Raw genomic sequence first — 27,212 nt, 5'->3', positions numbered from 1 at the left:
CCTCCTGAACGACATAACTTTCCCCAACAAAAGTGCTGATGCAGACGGCACTATGTCGACAGGAGAGGCTCTCCTGCTGACATAGCTAATGCCGCTCGTTGGGGGTGGTTTAACTCCTTCCGGCAAGGAGAGGATACATGGGAGATGGTAGAGTGGCACAGTTGTAGCAGTATAGCTGTGCTGCTGTGAGGTCTACAGTGTAGACGTAGCCTGAGGCCCAGTCTACACTACAGACCTGTATCAGTATAACTATGTCACTGAGGGGTGTGAATGTAGTTATACCAGCCAAACCCCTGATGTAGACAGCGCTAGGTCTACAGGAGAGCTTCCCCTGTCGACATAGCTATTGCCTCTAAGGGGAGAAGAATTAGCTATGACAACAGTGTAGGAGCGTCTTCACTTAAGTGCTACAGAGGTGCAGCTGGGCCACTGTATGTGACGACAAACCCAGGTAACTTCACTGAGACTTACTTAGATTCAGCAGGGAGAGAATAAGATCCACAGAATTCACCTGTGCCCCTCTCTGAGCTACCTCTCTCTAACTCTGCTACCTTACCTTAGCATCTGATTTTGAGTATGGCAAGCAGTCTCTTGGGCCCGCCGAGGAGGGCCGTACAAGGTAACTGTCTGTATCGAGAAAAGTAGCCCTTTTAGTAGTTAGTGAGCAAGCTGAGCTGGGTCTTGGAGGAAGCAATGACTTCGCTCTAGACTTTGAGGCAGGAATCTTTGACAAAGAGGAAGTCTAGTCACAAGAAAACAAACAAAAGAAACATACCATGAAGCTGAGCAATGAGACGAAAGGAAAACACATGCAAAATGGATAAATGAAAAAATGCCAAGCTATGAATTCAAGTTCCTTTTTCCAGCCAGCATATGTAAAATTCTGAGACAGACGTGCAAGTCGGTATTGTAAAATGCAGCATTTGGCTCTGAGATAGCAGCTGACTCTACAGGTACATCCAGACACGGTTCCCAGCTCAGGTACACGTACACCTGCTACCTCTGTTCAAGCTAGTGCCAAAAAACAGCAGCGTGTGTGCCGGGGCATGGGCAGTGGCTCAGGCTAGCTACCTCAGTATGCATCCCAGAGGTCGAGTGGGATTGTCCTCAGGTGGCTAGCCTGAGCTGCCGCCTGTGCCATCACATCCACACTGCTGTTTTTAGATACTGGCCAAAGCAGAGCTAGTAGGTGTATATCTACCCAAGCTGGGAATCACCTTCAAGATGCTTTGCGGACATACCCTAAGAAGGGCCTCAATACAGCCCTCCTTTTGTGCAGATGCAAGTTTGCCCCCTCTATTAAGTGCAGACGCAAAGGCTAGTTCGTAAGCGTTTACGGCAGGTGGGAATTTGCAGGACCAAAGAGAGCCTGCTTGTTTAAAATCGAGTCCTGTATATGAAGTATCTCCCTCTCTGGCAACGTTCCACAAAAAAAGGTTAGTAGGAGATTTAGAAAAAAATTGAACGGTACGACTCAAAATGGGAAAATGACTTGATAATAACACCTCTTCTACCGTATTAACCCTTGAAATCCAGGGTAATATGCAATATTCGGTACTCATTACATTTCCTTAGAAAGATGATCAGATTATGAGCCCCTGGCTGAACATTGGCAAGCAGCGTCACAGCTAATTCCACTGAAGTCACTCGGACTACTTGGCTTAGTAATGCCTCACCAACATAAGGGGTTTGCAATCTGGCTCTAATTTTTTTTTTCTTAAAGGGTATAAGGTATAATGAAAAAGAATAATTGGAAGCTATTATCGTGGCAATGAAGGCCTGATTCTGCAACACTTTACTCACACAGAGGTGAAATTACTCATGTGAGCAGTCCCAATGGGACAACATATGTGTAAGAGCTACTTAGCACAAGCAAGAGCTGCAGAATTGGGCTCTTAATAATGCATAGTAGGACTGAAAAAATCAGCTTTATCAGTAGACACCGTAAGAAATCAGGGTACCGTAAGTTATATCACTTATGAAACACTGGGTCTGAATCTTTTCTCCCTACTCTCGTTTTATACTGGTGTAGCTCCACCGACCACAGTGTAGTTATTCCTCATGTCCACCAGTTTAAAAGAGATCAGAATCAGGCATACTGACATTGCTTAAAACAATTTTTAAATTGTGAAATGAAATAGAGGAATTCCTGTACACCTTGGGAATGCTCTAAATTCTAATGCCTTCTCATGGAAACAGCTATCATTTCAGTCCTGCTGCATTATCAAACTGGGCCTCTGTTGAAAGTATCATTAATTTGGCAGCCTCTATTGTAGGAGACGAGCTCAGTTCAATGACTGGAGATACTTTAATATGGTGAATGTGTTTCTAAAAACACTGCTTTTATGTACACATATTCTGCATTGTGAAATATTTATTATTTTGCTATCTGAAGTACAGGGAGGCATATAGCTGATCAATGGCACGTCTGCTTTAAATACAAAGTAAATAACTTTCATAAAACTGTTCCATCGTAGTGAAGTGTTCACCTAGTTAGGCATGCCTCCGTTTTTGGGTGCCCAACTTGAGATACTTTGGGCCAGAGTTACAAAGGGTATTTAGGTGACTCAAGATGCAGAAAGTCAGTGGGAGTTAGGCACCTAACTCACTTAGGCACTTCTGTAAAGCCACTAAACATCAACTCATGTTTTTAGGCATCTAAATGCCTTTGCAAATCTGGCCCCTTGTGCCTGATTTTGAGAGGGTTGAAAACCAGCAGTTTGGGTCCTACGGTACTTTTATACCCTCCATCATTATAGTATCTGAGCATTTCTGTGACTTCTGAGCACCTCATAAAGACTAATACATTTATCCTCACAACACCCTTAGTAGGTACAATATTACAGCTGGGCAATGAAGGCATAAGAGGGGCAGCATCTGCCTCTTTGCTCATACTGAGTAATATCTCACTCCATGAGTAGCTGCATTGTGTAAAGCACATCTAATTTGGATCCCAAACACAGCCAGGACAGGGTACTGCAAAATATATTCCTGTCTTTAAAAGGGTACGGTAGTTAAGGAGAAAGGATGGTCTTGTGAACCGCTCTGGGACTCAGGAGGTCTACGCCTCACTCTGCTACAAACTTCCTTTGGCACTGTGGCGTGAGGTACTACTTAGCATGAATAAGGGTGGCAAAATGTGACCCAAAAAGATTAACTGAAATATGCACTGGAGCCCAACTCAGTGCTTTATCTGCAATATCATCCTCCCTCCTTGACTGTCCAAGATGGGAAAATATTTTGCAAAATCCTGTCCTTTCTGTGTTTGAGAGCCAAACTGAACGTACTTTTGCTTTCGAACAAATGCCCATTGAAGGCCATATGCTACCTTCAGTTTCTGGCAGAACTCCTGCTGCTGGAAGGGCAGGCTGCTTATGTGGGACCGAGCAGTAGGTGGCCCTTACAATAAGAATGACCGTTTTGCAATGGTTAAGAGACTGCCCAAGATGAAACACAGAAATGTCATTTTATATCAGAAACCAGCTAGGGAAGGGGCCGTCACAATGCATACTTCCTAATATGAATTAGCCAATGTTCTTAACACACACCTGGGAGAGGGACATGATCCTCCCCAGCAGGGTGGAACTGCTTAGCTTTTCCTGAGCACTGTTCAGAAGTACAACATGTACATTGCAGTCAGGTATTAAGGCTCTGCAAATGGGCAACGAGTGTACTCAGCTGCAATTCTACCTGACACGACAGCTGGAATGGAGTTGGGAAACTATTATGAGAAGGCCACTTTGGGAGGGTTGCGCAACACAATACACAGTGAAGCAGGAGGGAATGCAACAGTAATAGGGGATAGGTGCTTGAAAGGTCAGGATGTGGACTGCCCCAGGGAATTAGGAGAAAAGGCAGAAGGTGGGATGGGTATTTCTGGAAGGGGATGCACTGAGGACTGAGAAGGAAGACAATAGTGGAAGCAAGAAGAGAATAGATTTCAGGTCTTTGCCCTAAAACAACTGACAGGAAGAAGAAAGAAGATACAAAGGCAGGAGACAGACCCAGAGGAAGAATGCACACTGCTTGTTTGTGCCAGTAGCTCTCCAAAGGCACCGAAGGCTTTGGCAACAAGCAGATACTGACTTCTGCTAAGGTGACTATAGACATTTACCTCAGAGGAAAACAAACCTCACTGTTGACCCAAGCAGGAAGTCAGTATATGCATTGTGACCTATATTTCTGAATGTTTGACTGAGAAATATCTACAGATCTCTCAACAGTGGCTAGAAATGGGCCAAAATTGTAGCACTGGATCAAATACTCATTTGGGGAGAGTTCAGAGCTGGATTTGGATCTAAACTGGCACATCACTCATGATGGCCACAAATTACGTAAGCTGTTGCCATCATCTTCAACATTATTGATTACAATATCATCTATTATTATGGGCTAAGCACTGACAGTGTGGTTAGCATGTTGCATGGTCCCTGCCCCAAAGGAGCTTACAATCTATGTAGACAGACAAAACAAATCGGGCACAAAACACACTGGGAGATCCAGGAGTACGGTTCAATCTTGGAGGTCTTTGTTGTGGTTGTTGTTCAAGAATGGGTGAGTCACCAGAGTACTACAGTTGTGAGCTAGCACATGTGGACTTCTTGGAAAAAGAGTTACACAGTGGGGATTTGAAAGAAAATAAGTTGGGCACCTGGAGCGCTGGGATGGGAAGGGTATATGGGCAACATGTGAGAAGGGCGGGAGAGAATGACTAAAGGGGAGGTGGGGCAATACTCACTGGCGGGCTGGAGGGAGTCAGAGGTGTGGTGTGGATGACAGCAGAGATGTAAGTGGTGGTGTAGGCTGTGCTGAGCCTTGAAGATGAGGACGGGAAGTTTGACAATTTTGTTTAAACCTAACATTCTAAGAGGGAGAGTGGTCCAGGACATGACCTCAGCTAAGCCAATCAGGAGGCACATTTGTATATGAGATGTCATTGGTTAACATTTTCCAGAAATCTGTGACCTCTGAGGAGAAAAGCAATAGAAATGTAATGACTCATCACAAGACTCTTTTCAGCCAATCCTGAGGCAGGATTTTCTTCTTGCATGTAACAATCCAGCAAGATAACAACAGTGGCCAGATCATCAGATCAGGTAAATCAGTGCAGCTCCAGTGCGCTCCAATGGAGCTATGCTGATTCACACCAGCCGAGGGCCTGGCCCTAAATGCTTCACAATATTAAACTTTATTGTAACTCAGAGGCTGTGTGTCAACGGTGGATTGAGGGATTGTCTTTTGTTATATGTTTATACAGCACCTAGCACAATGGGGTCCTTGTCCATGACTCCTAGATGATACAATAATACGAACAATACATAATAATAAAAAACCATTATCAAAAACTATATAATTATCTATTTTTGTAATTCAGAGGCTATGCAGGGAAAGTGGCTGTAATAAAAAAACGAATATGACAAATGAATTCTAAAGGGAAGGCACAGTTATCTACTGAAATTAAAACAAAACCACCCGAGACAGGACAAAAAGGAGTTTTTAGAAAGATGAATGACAAGAGGAGTATTTTACTCACTGAAAGTTTTTCCTTTGCTTGTTTAAATACACCTGGAGCCTGGTTTGTTTCACCACCAGCCGCTGTTAGACCCAAAAACAAAAACAAACAAACAAACCCTTGATGGTTAAAAATAATCATTTTGAATTACTGGACACCTTTAGTATAATCAATTGTCTTTTAAACACCGTGCAAAGCAATGATCTGGTGAATTACTGTATGCAGTATATGCAGCTGCCTTAAGAAATAAAAGAATACATGTTACCATATTTGTGATAGTTCCAGTTAATCTATTAATTCTAGCCAGCAAATTAGAATTATGTCCTCCTCTTCCTAGTGGTCTAGGATTGAGAGCCAAGATTTTTGAGGAGTGACTTGTGATTCTGGGAGTCCAACATGGGACACCTTAAAGGGGCCTAATTTTCAGAAAATGCTGAACAATTGCCCTCTGAATATCAGGCCCCTTTAAGGAATCTCAAGCAATCTCACTAACCAACTTTCAAAATCTTAGCCAAGAACCCTGAATGAAAAGACACCGATTCACTGCTGTGTATTCACTCCAATTTACACTGCTATGATTCCACTGATGTCAATACAGTCACACTGGTATAAAAAGAAAAGGAGTACCCCACCTTGATTATCACTACAAAAGGTCCCCCTCCCTCGCCCCCGCTCTCCTGCTGGTAATAGCTCACCTTTCCTGATCACTCTCATTACAGTGTGTATGGTAACACCCATTGTTTCATGTTCTCTGTGTATATAAAATCTCCTCACTGTATTTTCCACTGAATGCAGCCGACGAAGTGAGCTGTAGCTCACGAAAGCTTATGCTCAAATACATTTGTTAGTCTCTAAGGTGCCACAAGTACTCCTTTTCTTTTTGCGGATACAGACTAACATGGCTGCTACTCTGGAAACTGGTATAAAAGTGGAGTAACACAGAGATCAATCAGACCCTGAGACTTTAGTTTAATATCTTACTATTCAAGCACTTAGCACCTATCTTCTTTCAGCGTTATCCTGTGGTTCTTGTCTGATGAAACATGATTTAAGTTACATTTGAGGTGAGAATGATATCGTTTGACTTGGACTCCATCCTAGGGGAAAGTCTAGAAGCTGAGGGGCATTTCAGAAACTTGTGTAGTAAGTGTTCACCATGCTGTTTACTCAGGAAGCTACGTGTTATGTGAAATCTAACTACTAGTGAAATCCTTTGCCATAGCACAGTACTGGACTCGGAGTGGGCATAGGAGGAAGATTGGGTGTTCTCTTAGCTATAATCACTATTTTGTTCCATCTGTGAAACCAACCCCGAAACTTTGTCCAGGGTAGCAAAGATGGGTTTCCCCTTGACCTTGAGTTGTCCCAGCACATTCCCTTGCCTGTAACAGTGGTGTGGTATTCTGCAACCAATCTCCATTGTGAACAAGGCTGCCTTTCCCACTCAATAATTTTGCCCTCTTAAATAACGTTTGTCTTGTTCTTTTTCTTTTATTTTAAATTCAGGGAGTAGGAGAGAAAGCTTGAGAGAGAGAGAGAGAGAGAGAGGGAAAGAGAATTGACAGTTTAGTTCTGCATTTATAGCTGAACATGTTCAATAAAACCCTCTTGCATTACATTTTACCACATCTGTTACTGTTGTTTTTTGGGTTTTAAATGTTTCTTCTTTTTCCGTTGGTATTTAACTCCAACTGCCTGCAGCTATGAAGTAAAGAGCACAGTTTTGTGCTTCTGTGACTGACTTACCTGAAAGCATAACAACTCCTCCATCTGAGCAAAACACCTGGATCATGACGCCACACTGTCCCTTCGTGCTCCGCTACCAGTTTAATCACACAATAAACATATTTAAGACAAGGAAGACAAGCCTAATGCATGTTTGCCCCAGTTCAAAGGCTAAGCAACTGTGCTGGTCACCCCTATGACATCCATGATATGATGTCACAAAGGCAGCAGTGTCTTCTAACTTCAGCCAATCACACAAAACGATGGAAATTAGGATAAAGTTCAGATGATCAAATAAAACTGTCTTTTCCTTCTGCCTTCTTTCTCTTTTCATGTTCCAAGGAAGGAGCATCTTTTAATAATCATAATTACTGAGAATCCCACTCTAGAGGAGACTGTGATTGCCATTAAAATAGTCAGCTTCTGCCCATAGTTACTACACAGTGATGTGAGTTATTTTCTGTCCCTTGAGATTCTAGGGAAATACTGTGATATCTCATTTACTGTCTCACTCCATGGTAAATGTGGACACAATTTTGACGTTTTAATGGAGACACCTGTGTCCCATACGATTGCTCTTTGGACAAGTTTCATTTTTAATGCTCAGAAAAGGCTAACATGGAAGTTTTTGCTGCTTGGAATGTGCTCGGAGTTACACTCTGGGGCATTTGTGGCTAGGCATCCAATTCAGCTCTCACTAAAACCAAAAAGAAAGCTTACACTGATTTCAATGGGAGTAGACACTAGCCTCAAACAAACTGTTTTACATTCATCAAAAAGGAAGAATGGAAAACAGACTTCTTGGTTTACACCATTCAGCTAGGAAAATATACGTCCCCCTCCAGCTCCCAGATCCTGAAGATGCCTGGGGATGGATCCAGACCCTGTGTTGGTTAGGTGCACCTGATGGGTGTGCATATTTAATCCTGGATGCCTACACCCCAGGGGGCAAGTCTATGAAATATCCTTCTATGCCCTCTTACCCCCCGCAGCAGCAATCACTGGAGTGACTGCACTGATACAGAAAAGGGGAGGAAAAAGAAAACCAGGCTTTCTGTGTGCTGTCTTGTGATTTTTCAGCTGTCTTGAGGATGTGCCAATGTTAGGTTGTGGGGACTTTCTGTTTATTCAGTGATTGGTTCATGTTCGTCTGCTTTACAGATGAGCCCAAACCTCAAAGTTCAGTTCCAGACCAAAATTATGCCAAATTTCAGATCTGGGGTTCTGGTTCAACCCATTATAAAGGCCATGAAATTTAATCTGATTCAGAATTCTCTCAAAGTTTGTTGATGTTTTGGACGAGGGGTTTTTATTTGATCTCAACTCTTACTGCTTGAATAAATTTGGAGTTTGTCCTTAAATTATATTTTCCACTTTCGCTACCTGTTGGGTTTGTTTTTAATTTGAGTGAATTCCTTTATACATTACAATGAGGGGCAGATAGCACTACCTTGGGCCAGAATGAGTGTGTCTAAGCGATGGGCAGGCTTCCCCCTGTTTTTCTACTGGCACACCTCAATTCTGACTAGAAGGCCACAGGAAGAAATTTTTTTTTGAGGGTTAGTGGTAGCCCATGGGAAACAATAGCAGTATACATAAGAAAGAGGTGTGGATGTTAGCAAGACTGTAAATCTATAAAGCAAATGCTTTATGCCATGAAGAAACACCTCACTGTTTTAGCCCTAAGCCTCCCTAAATCGCAATCAAATCATGCCAAATAGTTAAAAATTCATTTATGACCAATGCAGGATATGAAACCTGGTCTGCAAAGGTGAAGGACTAAAGCATTAAACCAACTTGTGCCACCGAGTCCCTAATCCCACAACACACTTTGGGTTCTTTGAAGAATCTTTGAATTATGGGTCACATCTTCTGGTCTCATTAAGCTGTGCTTTGTGAAAGAGCAGAAGAAGTGGGGGGCAGAAGTGGGTTTAAGCCACCTTTACTCTCCCAGTTGTGGTCTGGAGCTAGTTGGAGCATACTGGAGACTACTCTAATTTATATCTTGCTAACCAAAGTAATAAACATAATTTTTAACTTCTGAGCCAAGAAACGTAAAAATATTTCCATTTTCAAATATTATACCCTGAATGTAAACTACTGAGGCATGGTTCTCCTCTCACCTACTCCAGTGTAAAAAAGGAGCAACTGCATTGCAGTACATGGAGGTATCAAACTGTGTTATAGGAAAATTATGTCCCATCCCTTTAAAAAAAACAACAGAGAAATCCAATACTTCTCTTTCCACCAGAATCTGACAGTGCATCAAGAATAATACTGTGAGACTGGAGTGAAGATGTTCTAATTCTGGTCTTCTGAATAATGACATATCTATTTAGATATTGTGAGAACTACTGGTTGTCTTTCTCTCATCTTCCCCTATCAAATACTAAGATTTTGAAAACCATTTTTGCTTGAAATGCATTCGTCATTTGACTCCCAGATTTCTTCTCTCTCAGCGTCGTACTCTGCATTCCAGATTCTCCCTGTGGGTTTTGGCTTGAAGTCATAAACATCAGTAACAGATTTGGAAGTGCCAATGCAGATAAGTATAAATGAGTAATATACAAGTCTTCTTATTATGCATGAGAGAAAAAAAGCAAACTAATGGATATGTACACCATGGCTTACGCTGTCAACGTTTTCCCACCATATAAATTCACCCCCAAATAAATAAATAAATACAAATAATGAAAATAGAGATTCCTACAACACCACATTCAAGCACAACGCCAAGATACAATCACGGCACTTGGAGGGCCGAGCAATGACAAGCATACATGATCATGGCCTCTGCCAAACAAACAGAGAAATAAAGAAATGCCGAAAAAGAAGAATGATACAAAACACTGAAAAGTGATATTATACATGAAGGTTGATATTCTCAGAGAAAAAATGAAAATAAAAATACAGAGAAGCTGCTACAGCCATGAGATTTAAAAAAAATAAAGTGTCTATGTTTGCCAGCCACATTGCATAACTGAACACAGCACAGTCACCTGTCTGCTTCCGTTTAACACAGGAGAGATGAGTTGGTCTAGTATATTTGATAGCAGGTTTTAAAATGATTTTCCTGGAGGGAGAGTGGGCCTGAACTTCAGATTTTTTAGCAAGTTCAGCTTTCTTATACACTGCTATGGACAAGAAAACACAAAAGCACACAATCAGGAAAAAAGCCCAAACAGTTTTACATGACAACAAATCAACCATGGGCCAGACCCACTGCTCTGTTCCTCCAGTTTGATGCTTTAGGTTGCACCGGACTGAACTAATGAATTCATTAGTTTGCAGAGGCGAAGGAGTGATGCATTAATCCCAGATGTGTTGCCTTGTCTGCCATATGGGCATAAAGCTGGAGTAGCAGAGGGGTGAGCCTAGCACCTTGTTTTGACGTAATTGTACAATGTCTGATTAAATAGTATTAGTTAGTACTATCACAACATTCAACTTCTACAACAGAGTAACCTGGCAGTACTGTACAACAGCAAAAATATGGTAATAGTGAGTGTTAAATGAACCTTTTTTCCTTCTCACTTCATCTCTGGAGAGTGTGCTAGGTTCCTTTTTAGCTATTTTTCTTTCAGGAGTAGAAATCCTGCCTCTCCCAGTTTTAAAAGGTTTCTCTTTTTTATGCTTATCGAGAGATGATCTTCGCAATTCTCTCTCTGCTTTCTCCTCTTTAGGAACAGTCTCTAACTGTTCTGTCATGATGCTCCTATCATCATCTGTAGGGTCAGAGCAAATTATAACAACAAACAGAAAATTAGTAACAAATGTTAACAATGCTTTGGTGGAGGGGCAAGAAATTTGAAAACACAGCAGATCATTTAAAATAAAGGACAGATTATTTTATAACATTTCTGAAATGTGCAGAAATTATTATTATTTATTATTATTATTATTTTGCTTTTTAATCGTTACGGTTTGTTGGGAAGCAAAAACATTTTTTAAAAAAAGGATAATGCACACCTTGAGTATCCGCCCACAGGCTGTCTGTGTCCATGACGGAGTCATCGATGGTAGTTTCATCTTTGTAATCATCATATGTCTCTGTCTTGTAATCGGTTAGCAGGATCTCCTCCTTTTCGGGTGAAGCAGGAGCTTCTGGCGAGCCCTCTTTGGGCTCTGCCTGGATGTCAGCGGGTTCCTCCATCTCCATTTCCACTTCCTCTTCAGGCAGGGAGTCCCTTCTTTCCATTTCTTCCTGCTGTGCGGCAGCAAAGCGCACACTGTGAGAGGCAGATTCGCCCTCATCCACAGTTGTCTGCACCACTGTGATGAAGTCGTCCTCAATTGTCACAACAGACTCAATAACTCCTTTCAGTTCAGGCACTTCTTCTGGGCCAGCCTCCGTCGGCACCTCTTTTCCAGCAGGTGCTTCCAACTCTATTTCTTGGTGCATGTCTGCCATGAGTCGATGCTTATCATCTTCTTCTTTTTCTTCTCCTTCTTTTTCTTCATGCTCTTTGCCTTTTAAAGACTCAGATGTTAAATCACACAGTAGCTGCTCTGTGGTTTCTGCAGGTCTCACAGCTATGTCTGGAGTTGGCTCTTTAATTTCGTCTTTAGGCTGTGGTATGCTCTCCATTTGGATGTCGGCTGTGTCTTCTTGCACAGAATCAGCTTTTGAAATGGCAAGCTCGATGGAAGGCTCTTCCCTTGGCAATTGTGATGTAATCTCTTCTTCTGATACAGGTGGTTTCTGAGGTTCTGTTTTGCCGTCATCAGGTTTCAAAGATTCTCCACTTAAGTCTTCTTGGATTTGATCATGTTCTCCGCTAGACTCGTAAGATTCTTCTTTATCTACTGCTTCCTGATGCACCAGATCAGGCTTAGGCACTTTCTCCTTAATTTCAGACTCAGACAGTTTGGTGCTGTCCTTCATTTGACTAGGCTCAGTTGCTGAAAGAACATCGGCCTCCTTGGGTTCTTTGGGCAAAGAGGCCAAGTCCTTTTGCTGCTGCTGAGCTTCTCGGGCTTCAAGCTCTGCTTTTTTTACAGAATCTGTGTCCTGCTTTGAACCAGCAGCAGCAAACTCACTGACCTCAGTGTGTAGCTGAGTCTGGTATTCTTGGTCAGCTTTCCTGGCAGCAACATCCATCTCGTGTTTTATAGCATCGTAGTCTGGCCTGTGTGGTGTTTCTATCTCAGATACCTTTGGAACCATGCTAAGAGACTTTTCCTGCTTCTGAGTCAGTAAAGAAACAAGATCTTTTTCTTCTGTTACCTCTTTTGTTAATGCTTTGTCATAGGCAGTGTCACTCTCTGGCCCAGCTACATGAAGTTTATCAACCGTACCTTCTTCTTTCATTTCTAAAATTGCATCAGGCCTTTTTTTCTCATGTTTTGTATCTTCAAGGGAATAGATTTCTTTGGAATCAACTTGTTCCTCACTTTTTTCCAGCACAGTATCTAGCTTATCAGAACCTTTTTTCTCCTGCTCGAACTCCCTTTCCAGAACGGTTGGGTCACTGGAGATGTTTGGACTCAGGTCTTTTCCACCGCTGAATTCTTCTTTAGACTTTTCAGCTGCTGCCAACTTCACTTCTATCAAAGAGAGGTCAGCTGCCAGTCCTCTTTGCATTTTTTCATCCCTGCCTTCATAAAAGGGGCAGATTTCACCGGTTAAGGTCTCGCTGTCCTGGACTGGCGAAGGTAGTGGGACTGTGTACTTATTGAAAACACAGTAGCCTAAGTCTTCTAGCTGACTTTCAGCTTTTAGTGTTATGTGGTTTTCATCAGTCAAAGGAGGCAGGGACGCACCACTGTCTTCTACAACAGCATCAGAAGGAACAGATTTTCTTCGTGCCACCTCTGTATCAGCACTCACAGAAGCTAATCTAGACCTTGTGCCTGCTAGGTCTAACATTTCAGGCAAATCAGGGGCCATTACAGCCCCATTTTTGTAATAATCTTTAGTCAGGAAGGGCGACTCACACAAGGATTCAACCTGAATATTTTCTTCTTCCATTGCTTTTTCCTCCTCAATGTTTTCGTCTTCCTCTGTGCTATCTATTGGGAAACAGGGGGCTCTCTCTAATGCTGGGGTGGTTGCTGGGAAGTAATCATCACCTTCATCCATGCTCCCACTAGTGTTTGTTAGAATATCTGAAGCGAGGGGAGAGAGATCCTGAGCACGGCCAAAGCTGAATCCTAGTGCTATAGAATCTAGACAGGACATTGGCAGGTTAATTGACATACTCCTTTGTTCTATTGCAGATCTTCCCCCAAGTCCTAAGCTCCTGCTTAGAGTCAAATCATCTTTATTTTTACTATGGATCTGTCTCTTATCCCCATACACTTTGGGATCAATAGTGAACATCCTTTCCTGTGGAGAGCTAGGTTCCTCAGACTTATCTGATGGAAAACTCTGAGCAAGAGTACTATATCCTATTTCATGAGCAGGGACACCGGACGGTTGATCTGTTTCTGGCTGTAATTTCTTGTCTTCCTTTTTAGATATTAGAGGATCTGCATGATAAAGTTCATATGCACTTTCCTTAGTGTCACTAAGTTCATAGTAATCACTGCCTTGCTGCTGTATGTCACTTTTTGTTGCTTCCTCTTTCAAAGCAGATGTTTCAAAATACTTTGACATTCCTGACCTATCCTCCTCTACCTGTATTTCATGAGTAGCTGAATCTGAGATATGGAATGTATCCTCCTTAGCATCCTTTTCAACAGCTCTGTCTTGACGAAGTTCATGAGATGGGCTCTTTTCACTTGTTAACCTTGGTGCATCAGGAGCTTTTTCTGTTGTTTTAGATAACTGAGCTGTATCTATAGGTTCTTTTGGTTTCTCAGGAAATGATTCATGGCTTAACTTGCCAGTGGGGGTCTCTGTGCTCTGCTGCTCTTCTTTTTTGGCATCTAATACTGCTGAGACCCCAGTTAGATCAGTCTCTTCTTCTGCTTTGAGACCATCAGATGACTTTTTAGCTTCACTAACAACTGCTTTGTCTGGAACAACTATTTTATCTTCCTGCTCTGCATAAAGTTTACTATCATCTAATACTTTGGAGGGCTGCCAATCCAGGAAGCTAGATCTTTCCTCCTCATCACTCTCGTCCCTTGTCATGTCCTTTTCTTCCCCCCAAGTAGAAATTTTCTGGATGGGTCTTTCCTCTGTAGTTGGTTTGGGGGCATCTGCAGCCATTGCTGAGACTTCTCCTCCCTTTGGCTTTTCTGTTTTGTCTTTGTGGATCTTTTCATCTTTTGAAAGATCTTTGGCAATCTCTTTGTCGGTGGACTCTTGTTTTGTTTTGCAACTGTCTTCAAGTTGTGATTTCTGTGGGACAGTCATTGGAGTTTCTGAAGGAGGTTCACTTTTGGCAGCACCAGACATGTCAATTCTAGATTCTGAAGGCAAAAGAGCAAGATTACTCTTCTGGCTGTCTGTAAAGTCATCTTTATATTTCAGGGGTATAGCTTGGCTAGATGGTATCTGGGTATCTGTACTCCTTCCATCTGTTTTACTCTCCTTCGGCAGGTCAGCTGACAAGTCCCTGTGTCCTTGAGATACAAGAGGCTCTGCAGTTGAATCAGCACCTGGGTCTGCAAAACTTACTTCCCCTTTCTTTTGCAGATCTGCATCCAAAGTCTGTCCCGACACAGTTGTATGCATTTTCTCTTCTTCTTTGCCCCGTGCCTCCTTTTTATCTAGAGTCTCAGTTTTTGCTGGCTGTGGAACTAAGGCATCATGTTTAGATTGCTCACCAGTCTTACTGTCTTTCTCTGACTCACGTTCCTTTGTGTCTAATGGCTCAGCTGTGAAAGGGCCTGTGCCCTCCTGGTCACGGATTTCCATCTTCGAGGCTGTAAGTAAATCTGAAGTAGTTTGGTTGGGTTTTATGACAAATTATTTAAAACACTTATAGGCAGTCATTTAGCTTACATCAATATCTTGGTATGATTAATGGAAGGGAGAGGGGAAAATATGCAAACATGCAGCAATGCTATTCAGTTAGAAATTTGTTTTAAAGTGTTGCACTCTCCTCTCGATGAAGAAGGTTTTATAAGTGCATTAATGATGATATGAGTTACACATATAAATCTGTCTCCACTGAAATGAGAAATATACCCCTTTGTTTCATGTGATTTCTTCATACTCATTACTTGTAACAGTAAAATCGTAATATCCCCCAATTAATATTTCAGTGCTTTGCTAGACTCTGAAGTCAATAAAAATTTTGTTTTGGTAAATGTCTGCAAGATTTGGCCAAGTAACAGTATCCTTGTATATGTGCTTGAAATACACAATCTATGCATTTATATAATACTACATCTCTTTTTAAATTACGAGTTTTTGTGTATCTAGCTTAATCAAGGGAAATATTAAAATGCACAGTACATGGGCTAAGTGTAGAACAAGGGCGCTCACTGACTAATATCACTGATCTTTTACATTTGCTTTTTAGCAAAAAAGCAGAAAGCAGGTTATTCTCATGAAACTGACCTCATGCAACATGCACGGGATGTGAACCTGTTTGTATTTCCAAAGTTGCAAGGCCTTGCTTTCAGAAATGCAGAGCACTCACAGCTCCAAATGAAGTCAGTGGAAACCATGGGTGTTCAGCATCACTGAAAAATAAGGCCCTGGATTATTTTAAAATTAATCAAAATGTTACTCTGACATCTGTTACTGCTATATTCTTAGCATAGTTAATATTCTTTGGTAACATTTTAATATATAAAAATTTATGGATGATTTATTAGTAGTCAATAGATTGATCTTTCCCTAGTGCATTATGAGACAAGGATAATGAAATCTATGCCAGAATGTGTTATAACATTGTCTAGTCTATAAAATTATGCATGTTTCCAGAATGTACTGCAACAAATCTCGGGCAAACAAATTTGGATCTCCTTACTCACAGAAGTTCTCCAGTTGAAGCCAATGAAACCATGTGACTATGGCACACAGGTCTGGGCCCTTTATTATTTTTAAAGCAATTTGAATTAATGTGTTCATCATTATTTAAAATATTTAGATAGGTTATCTTTAGCTTAAAATATTAACCACCCTTCTAAACATTGTAGGTAGCAAGTAAAAACATCCACAACTGTCATACTTCTTCCTCCTCTCCATTTTTAAAGTTTTTGTGGTGTTTTGGTGACGGTGGTGATTATTTGCCACACATATAATGTGCAAACGCAATGCCCATTAGCTGATTTCACTGTGGTTTCACTGAGACTTTCTTCACCTATAGCACTGTACCTCTGCTGGTAATGCTGATGCACACACTACATGATATTAGCAGACACAATACCAAAGGAATTTCACTTGGCTCAACTGGGCCAAATAAAATTACTGGGACAAGCTTTTTTGTAAACACAAGCCTCCAACACCCAAAATCTCTTAATTAGGAAGCGTATGGCTCATCACCACCTCATACGCAATGCAGGATTTATCCGATGAAGTGAGCTGTAGCTCACGAAAGCTTATGCTCAAATAAATTTGTTAGTCTCTAAGGTGCCACAAGTCCTCCTTTTCTTAATGCAGTCTATGGTTCCCCCTGAAACAACTGATGAGAAATACTGTCAAAAGGACAAAACCTGAAGACTTACTTCTTACTCAAGCAAAACTATTGATTTCAGTTTGATCAAAATTATCGATAGTTTTGCCAAAGCATTTTAGGGTTTTACCCTAAGTGCCCAATTCCACACTTCATTACAAAGGCAAAAATCCCACTGGGATCGATGGGAATTGTACCTGAGCCGGTTGGGCCATAAACTTGTAATAAGCCTAAAATAAATGAAAACTCAAAGTTTTGGCGACGGTCAAGGCGGGAAAGGAAGGGGGGGGGGGAGCTGATTGCAATGAATGGTGAGGATATGACATAAGAAGCAATAGCCTTACGGAAACGAAACCAGAATGCACGGAAGCATAAATAAATAATAATACTGCACACAGCAAGCAAAAATATTTCTACAGTTTAAGCCTCTTTATGTCATATTCTAAGTCAATAAATCTCCCCCTTTTTCTTCTTCTTTTTTTTTTTTATAAAAGAAAACCAGATGGATCTCTGCACCAAAAAGAAAAAAATGTACATACATAGATTAGCAATGTGACTGGCAAACACATCTGAGATGGGGGGGAAAGGCTGACGTGGCGGTATCAGCTTAGCTGCAAAGCACATTGTATTGTGGCAAAGTAAAAAAAAAAAAAAATCAGGAATCAGCGACAGTGGTGGGAAACCATTTGTTATACAGCATCTATGCAAATCGGGTTACCCCATACATACTCGTCAAGCATAATAACAAGAACAATAATAATAATAAACGAGAAGAGGAGGAAATGGAGCAGCCGTGGAAAGCACTGGAGAAAGCAGGAGAAGAACTCATTTGCAGCAAACACATGCAATCCGAAGGAGGACACACCTTCCTCAGCCAAGGAAGGTATTTTTGCCTTCAGTGGCACCTCCTCGGTAACTGTTATGCTCTTCCCGCTGGGTGCCACGGTTGGCACGCTGTCTTCATGATACACTTTGGCCTCCGAACCAGAATCCAGCCGGCCCGCTGTCTGCTCTGAAGGCTCAGCAGGCCCACTGTCTTTCCCCAGCTCCTTTCCAGGAAGAGCTGCTGGTTTCTCTTCCTCAGCCATTCGACTCTCTACTGTTTCTTCTTCTTGGGGGATGGAAAAGGAGGTGACATCAACACAAAGTACAAAGTTCAGTAGGACTGTTCTTACAGTAACACTTTCAGCTCTATAGGTGGGCTAGATAGCCAACCTCAAGGCCGTGTCAGCTTCCATCCCATTTCAAGTGCTGGGGGAAGGGGGGAGGGGGAGGAGAGTGAGTTTGCCTTAGAACGAAAAAGGATGTATTATTTTCTGGTTGCCAAATTGCGTTTTGCATGGCAATGCGTAAGGCATAACAGTATTGTTTGCCTCCTTGAGAAGCATGTTTAGGTTGTAAAATGAGAGCTGAAAGTGTTTTACAGACCTGCCCTTCCAACACGGAAATGACTGTAGATCAGACATCCTGAATACTCATTGGAAATGGAGATGGTGCTGGGTGATAGATGGCCGTGAAAAGTCTGATGAATCCACGTACTCACAAAGTGCAGTGAAATTTTTGATAAATGTGCTGTTTTCTCCAATGCAGGAAGTAACTCCTCTCACTGACCTTGAGGAAATTGAGCGCTAACTGCCTAGTAAGTTAACCTACTATAAGGCACCCAATTTGGTGTGGTGCTAATATAATTATATTAATATTAAGCATATTTTTGGTTCTTCTCTTGCCACAGCAGAAGAAGGCTGAAGAATGATTAATGAACTGTTCATTATGGGCCAGACTCTGGCATTCATACTCAGGTTGAATAGTACCTTACCCCATGATAAAAGGATACGATTTTGCCACTGAAGTCACGGATTCTGTGACTTTAACAGACCTCTGTAAATTCTGCCTTCAGCTTCAGCCCCCTGCTCAGGCAGTCAGCCCTCCACAGCAGTGGGCCGCAGCTCGGGCAGTCAGCCCTCCTGGAGCAGCGGGGCTTGGGCAATCAGCCCCGCTCAGCAGCAGGGCAACAGCTGTCAGCCCCCCACAGCACTGGGGCAACAGCTGTCAACCTCGGGTGTCGGGGCCCGGGGCTTCCGTGATTTATTGTTTATTGCCCACATCCTGCCCGTGAATTTTAATACAAATCCCTGTACCAAAATCTTGACCTTACCCATGAGTACTCCCAATGATAGCAACTGGGATTATTCAGGCCTCAGTTCGGCAAGTTTCTTAAGAACATGCTTAGTAGTCCCATTGAAGTCAACAGGAGTACTTGTGTGCCTTAAAGTTAGGCCCATGCTTAAGTCCCTCACTGAGACAGGTTGAAGTAAGGTGCTATTGAACCTGAACAACAATGATTGTATCTGGCCCTGTTTTACTGATGCTAAACCTCTCTGTAAAGAAGTGATTTTTCTCCTGAGGCTAGTTTGGGAAAAAGAACTAAATTTTATGCCTTTATAAATCACAAGAAGGAATGTGTTCATTAGCCTGTGAGGAGAAAATAGTTATCCAAAATACAGCATTATTAATTAAAATATAAAAATGAAATTAGTTATGTAATTCATCTCAAATTAACAGAAGTCAGAAGATTCGGAATTAGAACTGTAACTGTCAGGTTTCAGAGTAACAGCCGTGTTAGTCTGTATTCGCAAAAAGAAAAGGAGTACTTGTGGCACCTTAGAGACTAACCAATTTATCTGAGCATAAGCTTTCGTGAGCTACAGCTCACTTCATCGGATGCATACCATGGAAAGTGTAGAAGATCTTATTATATACACACAAAGCATGAAAAAATACCTCCTCCCACCCCACTCTCCTGCTGGTAATAGCTTATCTAAAGTGATCACTCTCCTTACAATGCGTATGATAATCAAGTTGGGCCATTTCCAGCACAAATCCACGTTTTCTCACACACCCCCCACACACAAACTCACTCTCCTGCTGGTAATAGCCTAGGAGAGTGGGGTGGGAGGAGGTATTTTTTCATGCTTTGTGTGTATATAATAAGATCTTCTACACTTTCCACGGTATGCATCCGATGAAGTGAGCTGTAGCTCATGAAAGCTTATGCTCAAATAAATTGGTTAGTCTCTAAGGTGCCACAAGTACTCCTTTTCTTTTAACTGTAACTGTGTCTTTCACCAGATCATGGTGTCGAGGTGTTGCAGGGATCTTTAAGCATAGGTGTGTGTTATCTAACATAAAAGTGTAATATATTGGCACATTAAGGGCAAGTTAATGACAATGTTCAACTACAAAATCTTTATTTCCTTGCTAAAATACTTTACTAAACTCTTTTTTGCTTTGTTTTCTTTTGCATTTATCTCTCTTTTTAAAATTTTAGATCAAAAATGCAAAGGATCCAATTCTCAACCTCATTTTTATGTAACGTAACTTCAATGCTATCACACAAATAACATGGCTGCAGAATAGGTGGAACAAAGTGAACAATTTGGTCCAAAGAAAGTATAATTAGCTAAATGTTATAAATAACTGTCAATATTATAGATCATAATGGCTCTTTCAGTATTATTACAGCCCATCATACCAATATTATTTTGAGTACACAATTAAAAAAGAAACACTACCAAAACAAAAGTTACATGAAATATCTTCTCATATGTTTTTACATTGGGGGAAAAACTCCTACTCCACCAAGACCACAGATTTTTGCTTTACTACGGAGCAAAATTTTACTACTGGGTTACAATCTCCAAAACATGAGGTTTATAATGGAAACATTTATACAATCTTAATACAGCTGCACTACTGGGTGTGTCTATATCTGCAGAAAAAAAGATGTTCTACTTGAATGGACAAGCATCTGTATTTTCAGATGTAAATAACCACACACACACAAAAGTCAAGTACTAGTTCCACCTAAAAATATATTAAAACACTTGACTTTTCTATTTATTTCCCCCCTTTCTAGGAAATAGATTTACCTATCTGATCCAATAATATTATAATATTCAATACACTCTTCAATATCAAGCTAAATTCTCCGATGTGGTAAGGTCGTCACTGACATGATCTCCTCAGTTCTTCTCATATGTTTCACTGAACAATTACAGATATTCAGGGCTATTCTTCTGTGACTTAAACCTCTGTAGAATGTCACCATTCTTCAGATTCAGTTTAAGTCCCAGGCTAATTTAGCACAACAGTGTTGAGTGTGACATTGTCTATTTGGTCTTGGCTAAGAAGCCAACACCCTTTTCACTATCTGGAGTAGGAACTGACTCCAAAAAATTAATTCCACCCTTCTTCAACCCTCTTGATAAAATAATACAGCTAATTTTACTCAGTGAGGGGCTCAACCTAATAAGAGATGGGATACAGAATGATTGCAACGAACTTTCGTAAATGTCCATCTTACATGCCATCTTGTTGATGACCAGATAAACACATTGTCAGCTGGACACGTGGAATATTGGTAAAGACACCGTAGGTCAAGTTAATCCCTGTGAAGTCAATGGAGGTACACTAAGGATGAATCTGGCCTCCTTTGCCCTACCTGATGAATCAAAGGTGATCAGTCATTTTCTACTGCTGTCCCAGTGGATGGGTGTTGTTTTTTTCGGTAGCATTAACAACTGGCTTAACTCAGGTATCAAATGATAGCCTACTTTCCACACTTTCTCTGGTAGTGATCCTCTCACAAAAGGAGAAGGAACAATTTATACTTTTTTAAAATTAGCTGCTCCTTTCACTGCAATAATCAAGGCCATTTTACTACAAATTATGGACTAAATTCAACTCCTGTGAAAGTGGCTGCATCTCTGTTGGCCACCATGGACTTGGGTCCATTTATAGCAGTGCTGCATTTGCCTCTAATGCTGAAGACTCCCCTTGGGGTGTGTGGGTTCCAGAGAGACGTCACCTCCATGTGAAAAAAAAAATCCAAAAGGCTCTCTCCCACAGAAACAAGTTACTTGAGGCACAATAATGTGATGAATATCATGTAGCAGGATGGAAAGGAGAAAGAACAAAGAGGGACCATGCCTGGTTCACCTTCATTGCGGCCTAACAAGGCCTCTGCACTCTGCGCTGTAGCACTGGGGAGTGTATTAGAATCAGTCCACTCTGAGCTGAACAAAGGGTGCTCATAGTACTCCTCGTCTGAATTGCATGGGTCATCAACAGGCACAGACACTGAAATGGAGGGTGCTAGGTGTTTACGCCTCTCCCCGCTGGCAGCGGACCTATAGCATGGGCAGCTGTGTAGAGGTCCCACCTTTTCCTCAGCCCCTTCATCTACAAACAGACACACACAGGAAGAAACTGCAGGGAGAACTGGACAGACAAAGATAAGACAAGACAGGATGGACACATTCACAGACACATCAAGCTGCTATGTCAGTGGTTTTTAACCTTTTTTCATCTGAGGACCCTTAAAAAAATTGAATGGAGGTGCGGACCCCTTTGGAAATCTTGGACATTGTCTGTGAGCCCCCAGCAGTCTGTGGATCACAGGTTGAAAACCACTGTACTATGTCATACCATGGAGTGGATGAAACCAGCCATGCTAAGCAATGGAAGACATGAGGTTTAGATTTATTTAAGGTATTGTTTATGTATTTATTTCCTGTCTCTCTTAGTGCCTATAATAACAGTACCCAAGCATCAAACATATCAAGAAATTCAAAATCACTCAGTTATAGAAGGGCAATATGCTGCACTCAATCCAAAATTCACAACTCGTATTGAAGTCAATGGAGGTTACAAACATCGCTAGAGGGTAGAAGGTAGCCCTGGTGCATCTCAGGACTGAGCTGTATAATCCCTTCAAAAATAGCTGAAACTTTTGAAAGTATAAAATCTAAAAAGCTATTTTCATTTAAAAAAAAATCAATTTACTGTACTTTGGCAGACGCTGTTTTTTGTTTTTTAACCCTCTGCAACTCCTTTCAGCTACACATCCAGGAATGACACTTTAACCTAAAGAAAGAAAGTTGTTTTAAGCTGGTGGCTATCATTTCTGTGCTAAAATCCTCCCACGTACAGCTGCTTTTCAGCAGTTTCTTTTAGGGTCCATTCCTGCCCTATATATTGCTTTGCCATGTTCTTATAGCCTACCTGGCTCTCCGCTGGGAGTTTTCCAGTGCACTGTAATGAAGGCTTTATTTATCTCCCACTGAAAAGTTAGAGTGTATTGTATCAGCTTAGCTCAGCTACTGATAGCAAGAGGAGGTTCCATGCAGTTTCTAGTAACATAGGTTAACGAAATAACACAGCTGCAATAAAAAATAGCCAACTATCCAACCTATTAAATGGAACAGGTGCATAGTTTGTGGTGCACACTGAACATGAATGAACTCACGAAGAACTAAAATGTTCATTTTCTGACGACTAGAAATTAAGTCTTGGGTTGACCATCCTCTGAGTGTGATAGCTAGTGACTTGTTGACCACTTTATTCATAGGATATACTCTTCAGTCCGTATCTGTAACTACAGATTACCTGTTGGATTTTCTGCCAGCATGAAAGTCGCAAAATAATTTCTTTTTCTTCTCCTTCTTTGATATAGAGTCCTGAACCCAGCCCCCACCTCGCCTCAATAATGAAGAAGTTAATCAAGCCACTTAAAAGTTTCCAGATCTGTGTACCTGAGCACCCCAATGTCGAAAGCAATACCACCGTGGCTGCAGAGTGCTAATTCTGGCAACGACACCTAACCTGAGCGAACCCCTGAAGTAAGAAAAGCAAATCTGAGAGAGGAATGCGCATGAGTCGTGACCCACCCCAAGATATCTATCTCAGTTATTATTCCACTTTCGGCTGCAGCGTATTAATTTACCAGTCCCTGTAATCACGAAAAAGCTATGTCCTTCCATTTACGGTATATCACTCCCTTTTTATGGAGATGAATAAGTGCGGACAGAAAAGTTAGATATAAAGGCCAGACTGCAGCTTTCAGTCACATTGGGCGAACACTTATGCAGCATTAGCCGCATTGACTTTGGTGGGTCTGCTCACGTAAGTGAGGGCTCAGTGATGTGAGGAAGGGTTGTATAATCTTGCCCTAGGAAGGTTACTCTTGGAGAATGTAGCCAGGAAGAGGTAAACAATAGGGTAAGGAGGAAAATATGATGTTTTGACCAAGGACAATCTGGATCTTGACCAACAAGACAATGCATGCAGATAATTTTTGCAGATAAAATGCGACAGTATTTAAAGTTTGTTTGTGTTGTATGCCCTCCTTCCCCCATTTGGCAACAAGCTACTGATCTCATATGACGTGCACTTAAAAAAATCCTGGACTGATTAAGGTATCCCAGCTAAGCCGTGAGAATAAAAATTGCCTCCTGACTCAGTTTGCTAGTGAATGCTACCAAACAGCAGATGCGTTCCTTGATGTGCTTTGGAGACAGCACATGCAACTGCTGGGGGAATTCTGTTCCACTGCATGCTACAGAATTCATGTCCCCTGCAGACTTCTTTGCTTCCCCACAGAAAAATGACTGACTGGGAAGCAAAGAGAAGCTGCAAAAGCGGCCATGCACCCCTCCCCAGAGTGCGGGCGTGTCATTTCAGGCACCCGGAGCAGCCGGTGGAGAGGTAAATCACCATAGAGGAGTGGGGGACAGGGCTAGGGACTCCACAGCTAGTGGTTCCTCCCCTGTGCCAGGCTCAGCTGCTACTCCCCACTGGGCTGGAGGCGGGGGAGGACAGGACTTCCTCTTCCCCTGCAGGTCAGACTCACCCCCACAAACCTCTGCTGGCTGCAGGAAGCTCCGCACTCCCCTCCCATGCTTCCTGCCCCCATCACTCCTCAGCTGCGGGGGGAGGGATCACTGTACTGGGAGCTGTTACCCCACTCACCCAACCCCCATGCATCCAGACCCCCTCATACCCAGACCCGCACACTGAGCCTCAATCCCCCACACCCAGAACACCCCACAAAGCCTCCCATACCCAAACCCCCACACTGCTGCACCTCTCCCCTCCATCCAGAGCTCCCCTGCACCCAGACCCCCCATGCTGAGCCCCACCCCAGTGCATCTGGACCCCCACCCCATGCTGAGACCCCTGTACTCGAACCCCCACCCTTATGAGCCCCATACCCACTGCACCTGGACCACCCCTCTGAGCCCCAACCAGCTACACCTGGACTCCCACCCACCCCAGCAAGCCCCACTCCCTCAGCACCCAGACCCTCCCACTGAGACCCCACACCCAGACCCCCCCACCAAACTCCATCCCCCACATGCAGATCTCTCCTGCTGAGCCCCAACCACCTTCACCTGGACCCCCAGCAGCATCCCATTGCCCCTTTACCCAGAACTTCCCCAGTGAGACCCTGTGCATCCAGATCCCCCCTGCACCCAGACTCCACATTGAGCTGCCTGCAGACAGATTGCCCCACACAGAACCCTCTCAACCCACACCTGGATTCCCCCACACTAAGCTCCCTCTTCACTTGGATCCTGCCTTGCTGAGCCTTCCCACGCACACCTATTGCGCCTGGCATTGGGGAGCAGGCAGGACCCTGGGGTGTTTCTGGGGCAGGCCCGGCCCTTGCGCTATGTCAGGGTCAGGTGCAGCCTCACCATAGCCTGGGCAGGGGCTGCAGGGTGGTCTCCCACCTCTGTGCAGCCAGTGGTCCGTGTTGCCCCCTGCTATGCTTCGGCCTCCGCATTTAATTATTGACAAATAAAATTTGCAGAATTTGAAAATATGTTTCACAGAATTTTTATTTTTTTAGTGCAGAATTCCTCCGGAGTAATGACATGCACAATCAGACATGAGCACTACTCCCTACGTGCAGGATGGGGCACATCTGGCTAAGCAGACGGAGAAGTGGGATGCCAGAGTTTTTTTAGTCTCAGGTTGGATGTGCTTCTTTGTCTATGTACGCAGAGCTTTGAGATGCAAGGCAGCAGCTTCTCTGGCACAAATTAAGTAATTACATTTCTCTTGTCTGCGTGAGTTTTTAATTGTTCCAGGCTCTTTTACAATGGGAATTTTCCCAACCTGGTACACAGCTTGGAGCACATGTTGCTGTCAGCTACATATGTGCAAGCAGTTATAGTCAGAGTGATTGCATCCATGTAACTGAGATCAAAATGACAGGTTTCAGAGTAGCAGCCATGTTAGTCTGTATTCGCAGGAAGAACAGGAGTACTTGTGGCACCTTAGAGACTAACCAATTTATCTGAGCATAAGCTTTCGTGAGCTACAGCTCACTTCATCGGATGCATTCGATGGACCCGATGAAGTGAGCTGTAGCTCACGAAAGCTTATGCTCAGATAAATTGGTTAGTCTCTAAGGTGCCACAAGTACTCCTTTTCTTTTTGAGATCAAAATGTAGCCTATCAACTGTAAAACACATAATAAAGTTGTCTTCCACAAACTGCCACATATAGCCTTATTAAGGCATATGGTGACATATTCCTTGACTCATAGACTTTAAGGACAAAAGGGTCCATCATGTTACCTAGTCTGACCTCTTGCACGTCGCAGGTCACAGAACCTCACCTACCCACTCCTGTAATAGACCCATAACCTCTGGTTGAGTTACTGAAGTCCTCAAATCTTGATTTAAAGCTTTTAAATTACAAAAAATGTAACATTTATTCTAGTTCAAACCAGCAAGCAACCCACGCTGCAGAGAAAGGTGAAAAATCCCTATGGTCTCTGACAGTCTCACCTGGGCGGAAATTTCTTCCCAACCCCAAATATTAGTTAGACCCTGATCATGGGGTGAGACCCACCAGCCAGACACTTGAGAAAGAATTCTCTGTAATAACTCAGAGCCCTCCCAATCTAGTGTCCCATCTCTGGGCATTGGAGATATTTGTTAATAGCAGACACAGATGGGCCATTGTAGGCAACCTCATCATACCATTCCCTCCATAAACTTATCAAGCTCAGTCTTGAAACAAGTTAGGTTTTTTGCCTCCACTATTCCCCTTTGGAGATTGTTCCAGAATTTCACTACTCTGATGGTTAAAAACCTTTGTCTGTCTAATATCAAGTCTAAACTTGTTGATGGTTAGTTTATATCCATTTGTTACTTTAAATAACTTCTCTCCCTCCCTTGTGTTTGCCCCTCGGTGTATTTATAGAGATCATATCTCCCCTCAGCCTTTGTTTTGTAAGGCTAAACAAGCCAAGCTCCTTAATTCTCCTCTGATAAGGTAGGTTCTCCAGTCCTCTATTCATCCTAGTAGCCCTTCTCTACATCTGTTCCAGTTTGAATTAATCTTTCTTAAACATGGGAGACCAGAATTGCACACAGTATTCTGGAGGCAGTCTAACCAGTGCTTTGTAAAATAGTAATAATACTTCCCTATCTCCACTGGAAATACTCTCCTGATGCATTTTAGGATTGCAATAATCTTTTTCACAGCTGCATCCATTTGGGGGCTCATAGTCATCTTGTGATCAGCCAATACACCCAGGTCTTTCTCCTCCTCTGTGACTTCCAGCTGATAAATTCCCAGATTATAGTAAAAAATTTTGTTGTTAG

At 42.4% G+C, this 27,212-nt stretch overlaps 1 protein-coding gene across 20 annotated transcripts in view; it reads right to left on the bottom strand.

The window, feature by feature from the left end:
- MAP2 (microtubule associated protein 2) overlaps positions 1–27,212 on the bottom strand; it is a 99,194-nt gene that overhangs the window by 34,403 nt on the left and 37,579 nt on the right. For 2 of the 20 annotated variants that reach the window (XM_077829670.1, XM_077829672.1), the window contains exons 4-7: positions 11,207–15,064; positions 10,756–10,962; positions 10,237–10,371; positions 5,534–5,595 (exon numbers count right to left, since the gene is read on the bottom strand). In XM_077829670.1, coding sequence (XP_077685796.1) covers positions 5,534–5,595; positions 10,237–10,371; positions 10,756–10,962; positions 11,207–15,064 — 4,262 coding nt within the window. Of the gene's footprint in view, positions 1–556; positions 743–5,533; positions 5,596–10,236; positions 10,372–10,755; positions 10,963–11,206; positions 15,065–17,617; positions 17,864–27,212 lie in introns of all 20 variants that reach the window. The other 18 variants (XM_077829671.1, XM_077829673.1, XM_077829679.1 and 15 more) reach the window with 15 other exon arrangements.

The sequence above is a fragment of the Eretmochelys imbricata genome, chromosome 11, assembly GCF_965152235.1.
Source record: "Eretmochelys imbricata isolate rEreImb1 chromosome 11, rEreImb1.hap1, whole genome shotgun sequence".
NCBI lineage: Eukaryota > Metazoa > Chordata > Testudines > Cheloniidae > Eretmochelys > Eretmochelys imbricata.
Note: the sequence above shows the minus strand (reverse complement) of the source record. Positions and strands in the feature narration are given on the sequence as shown.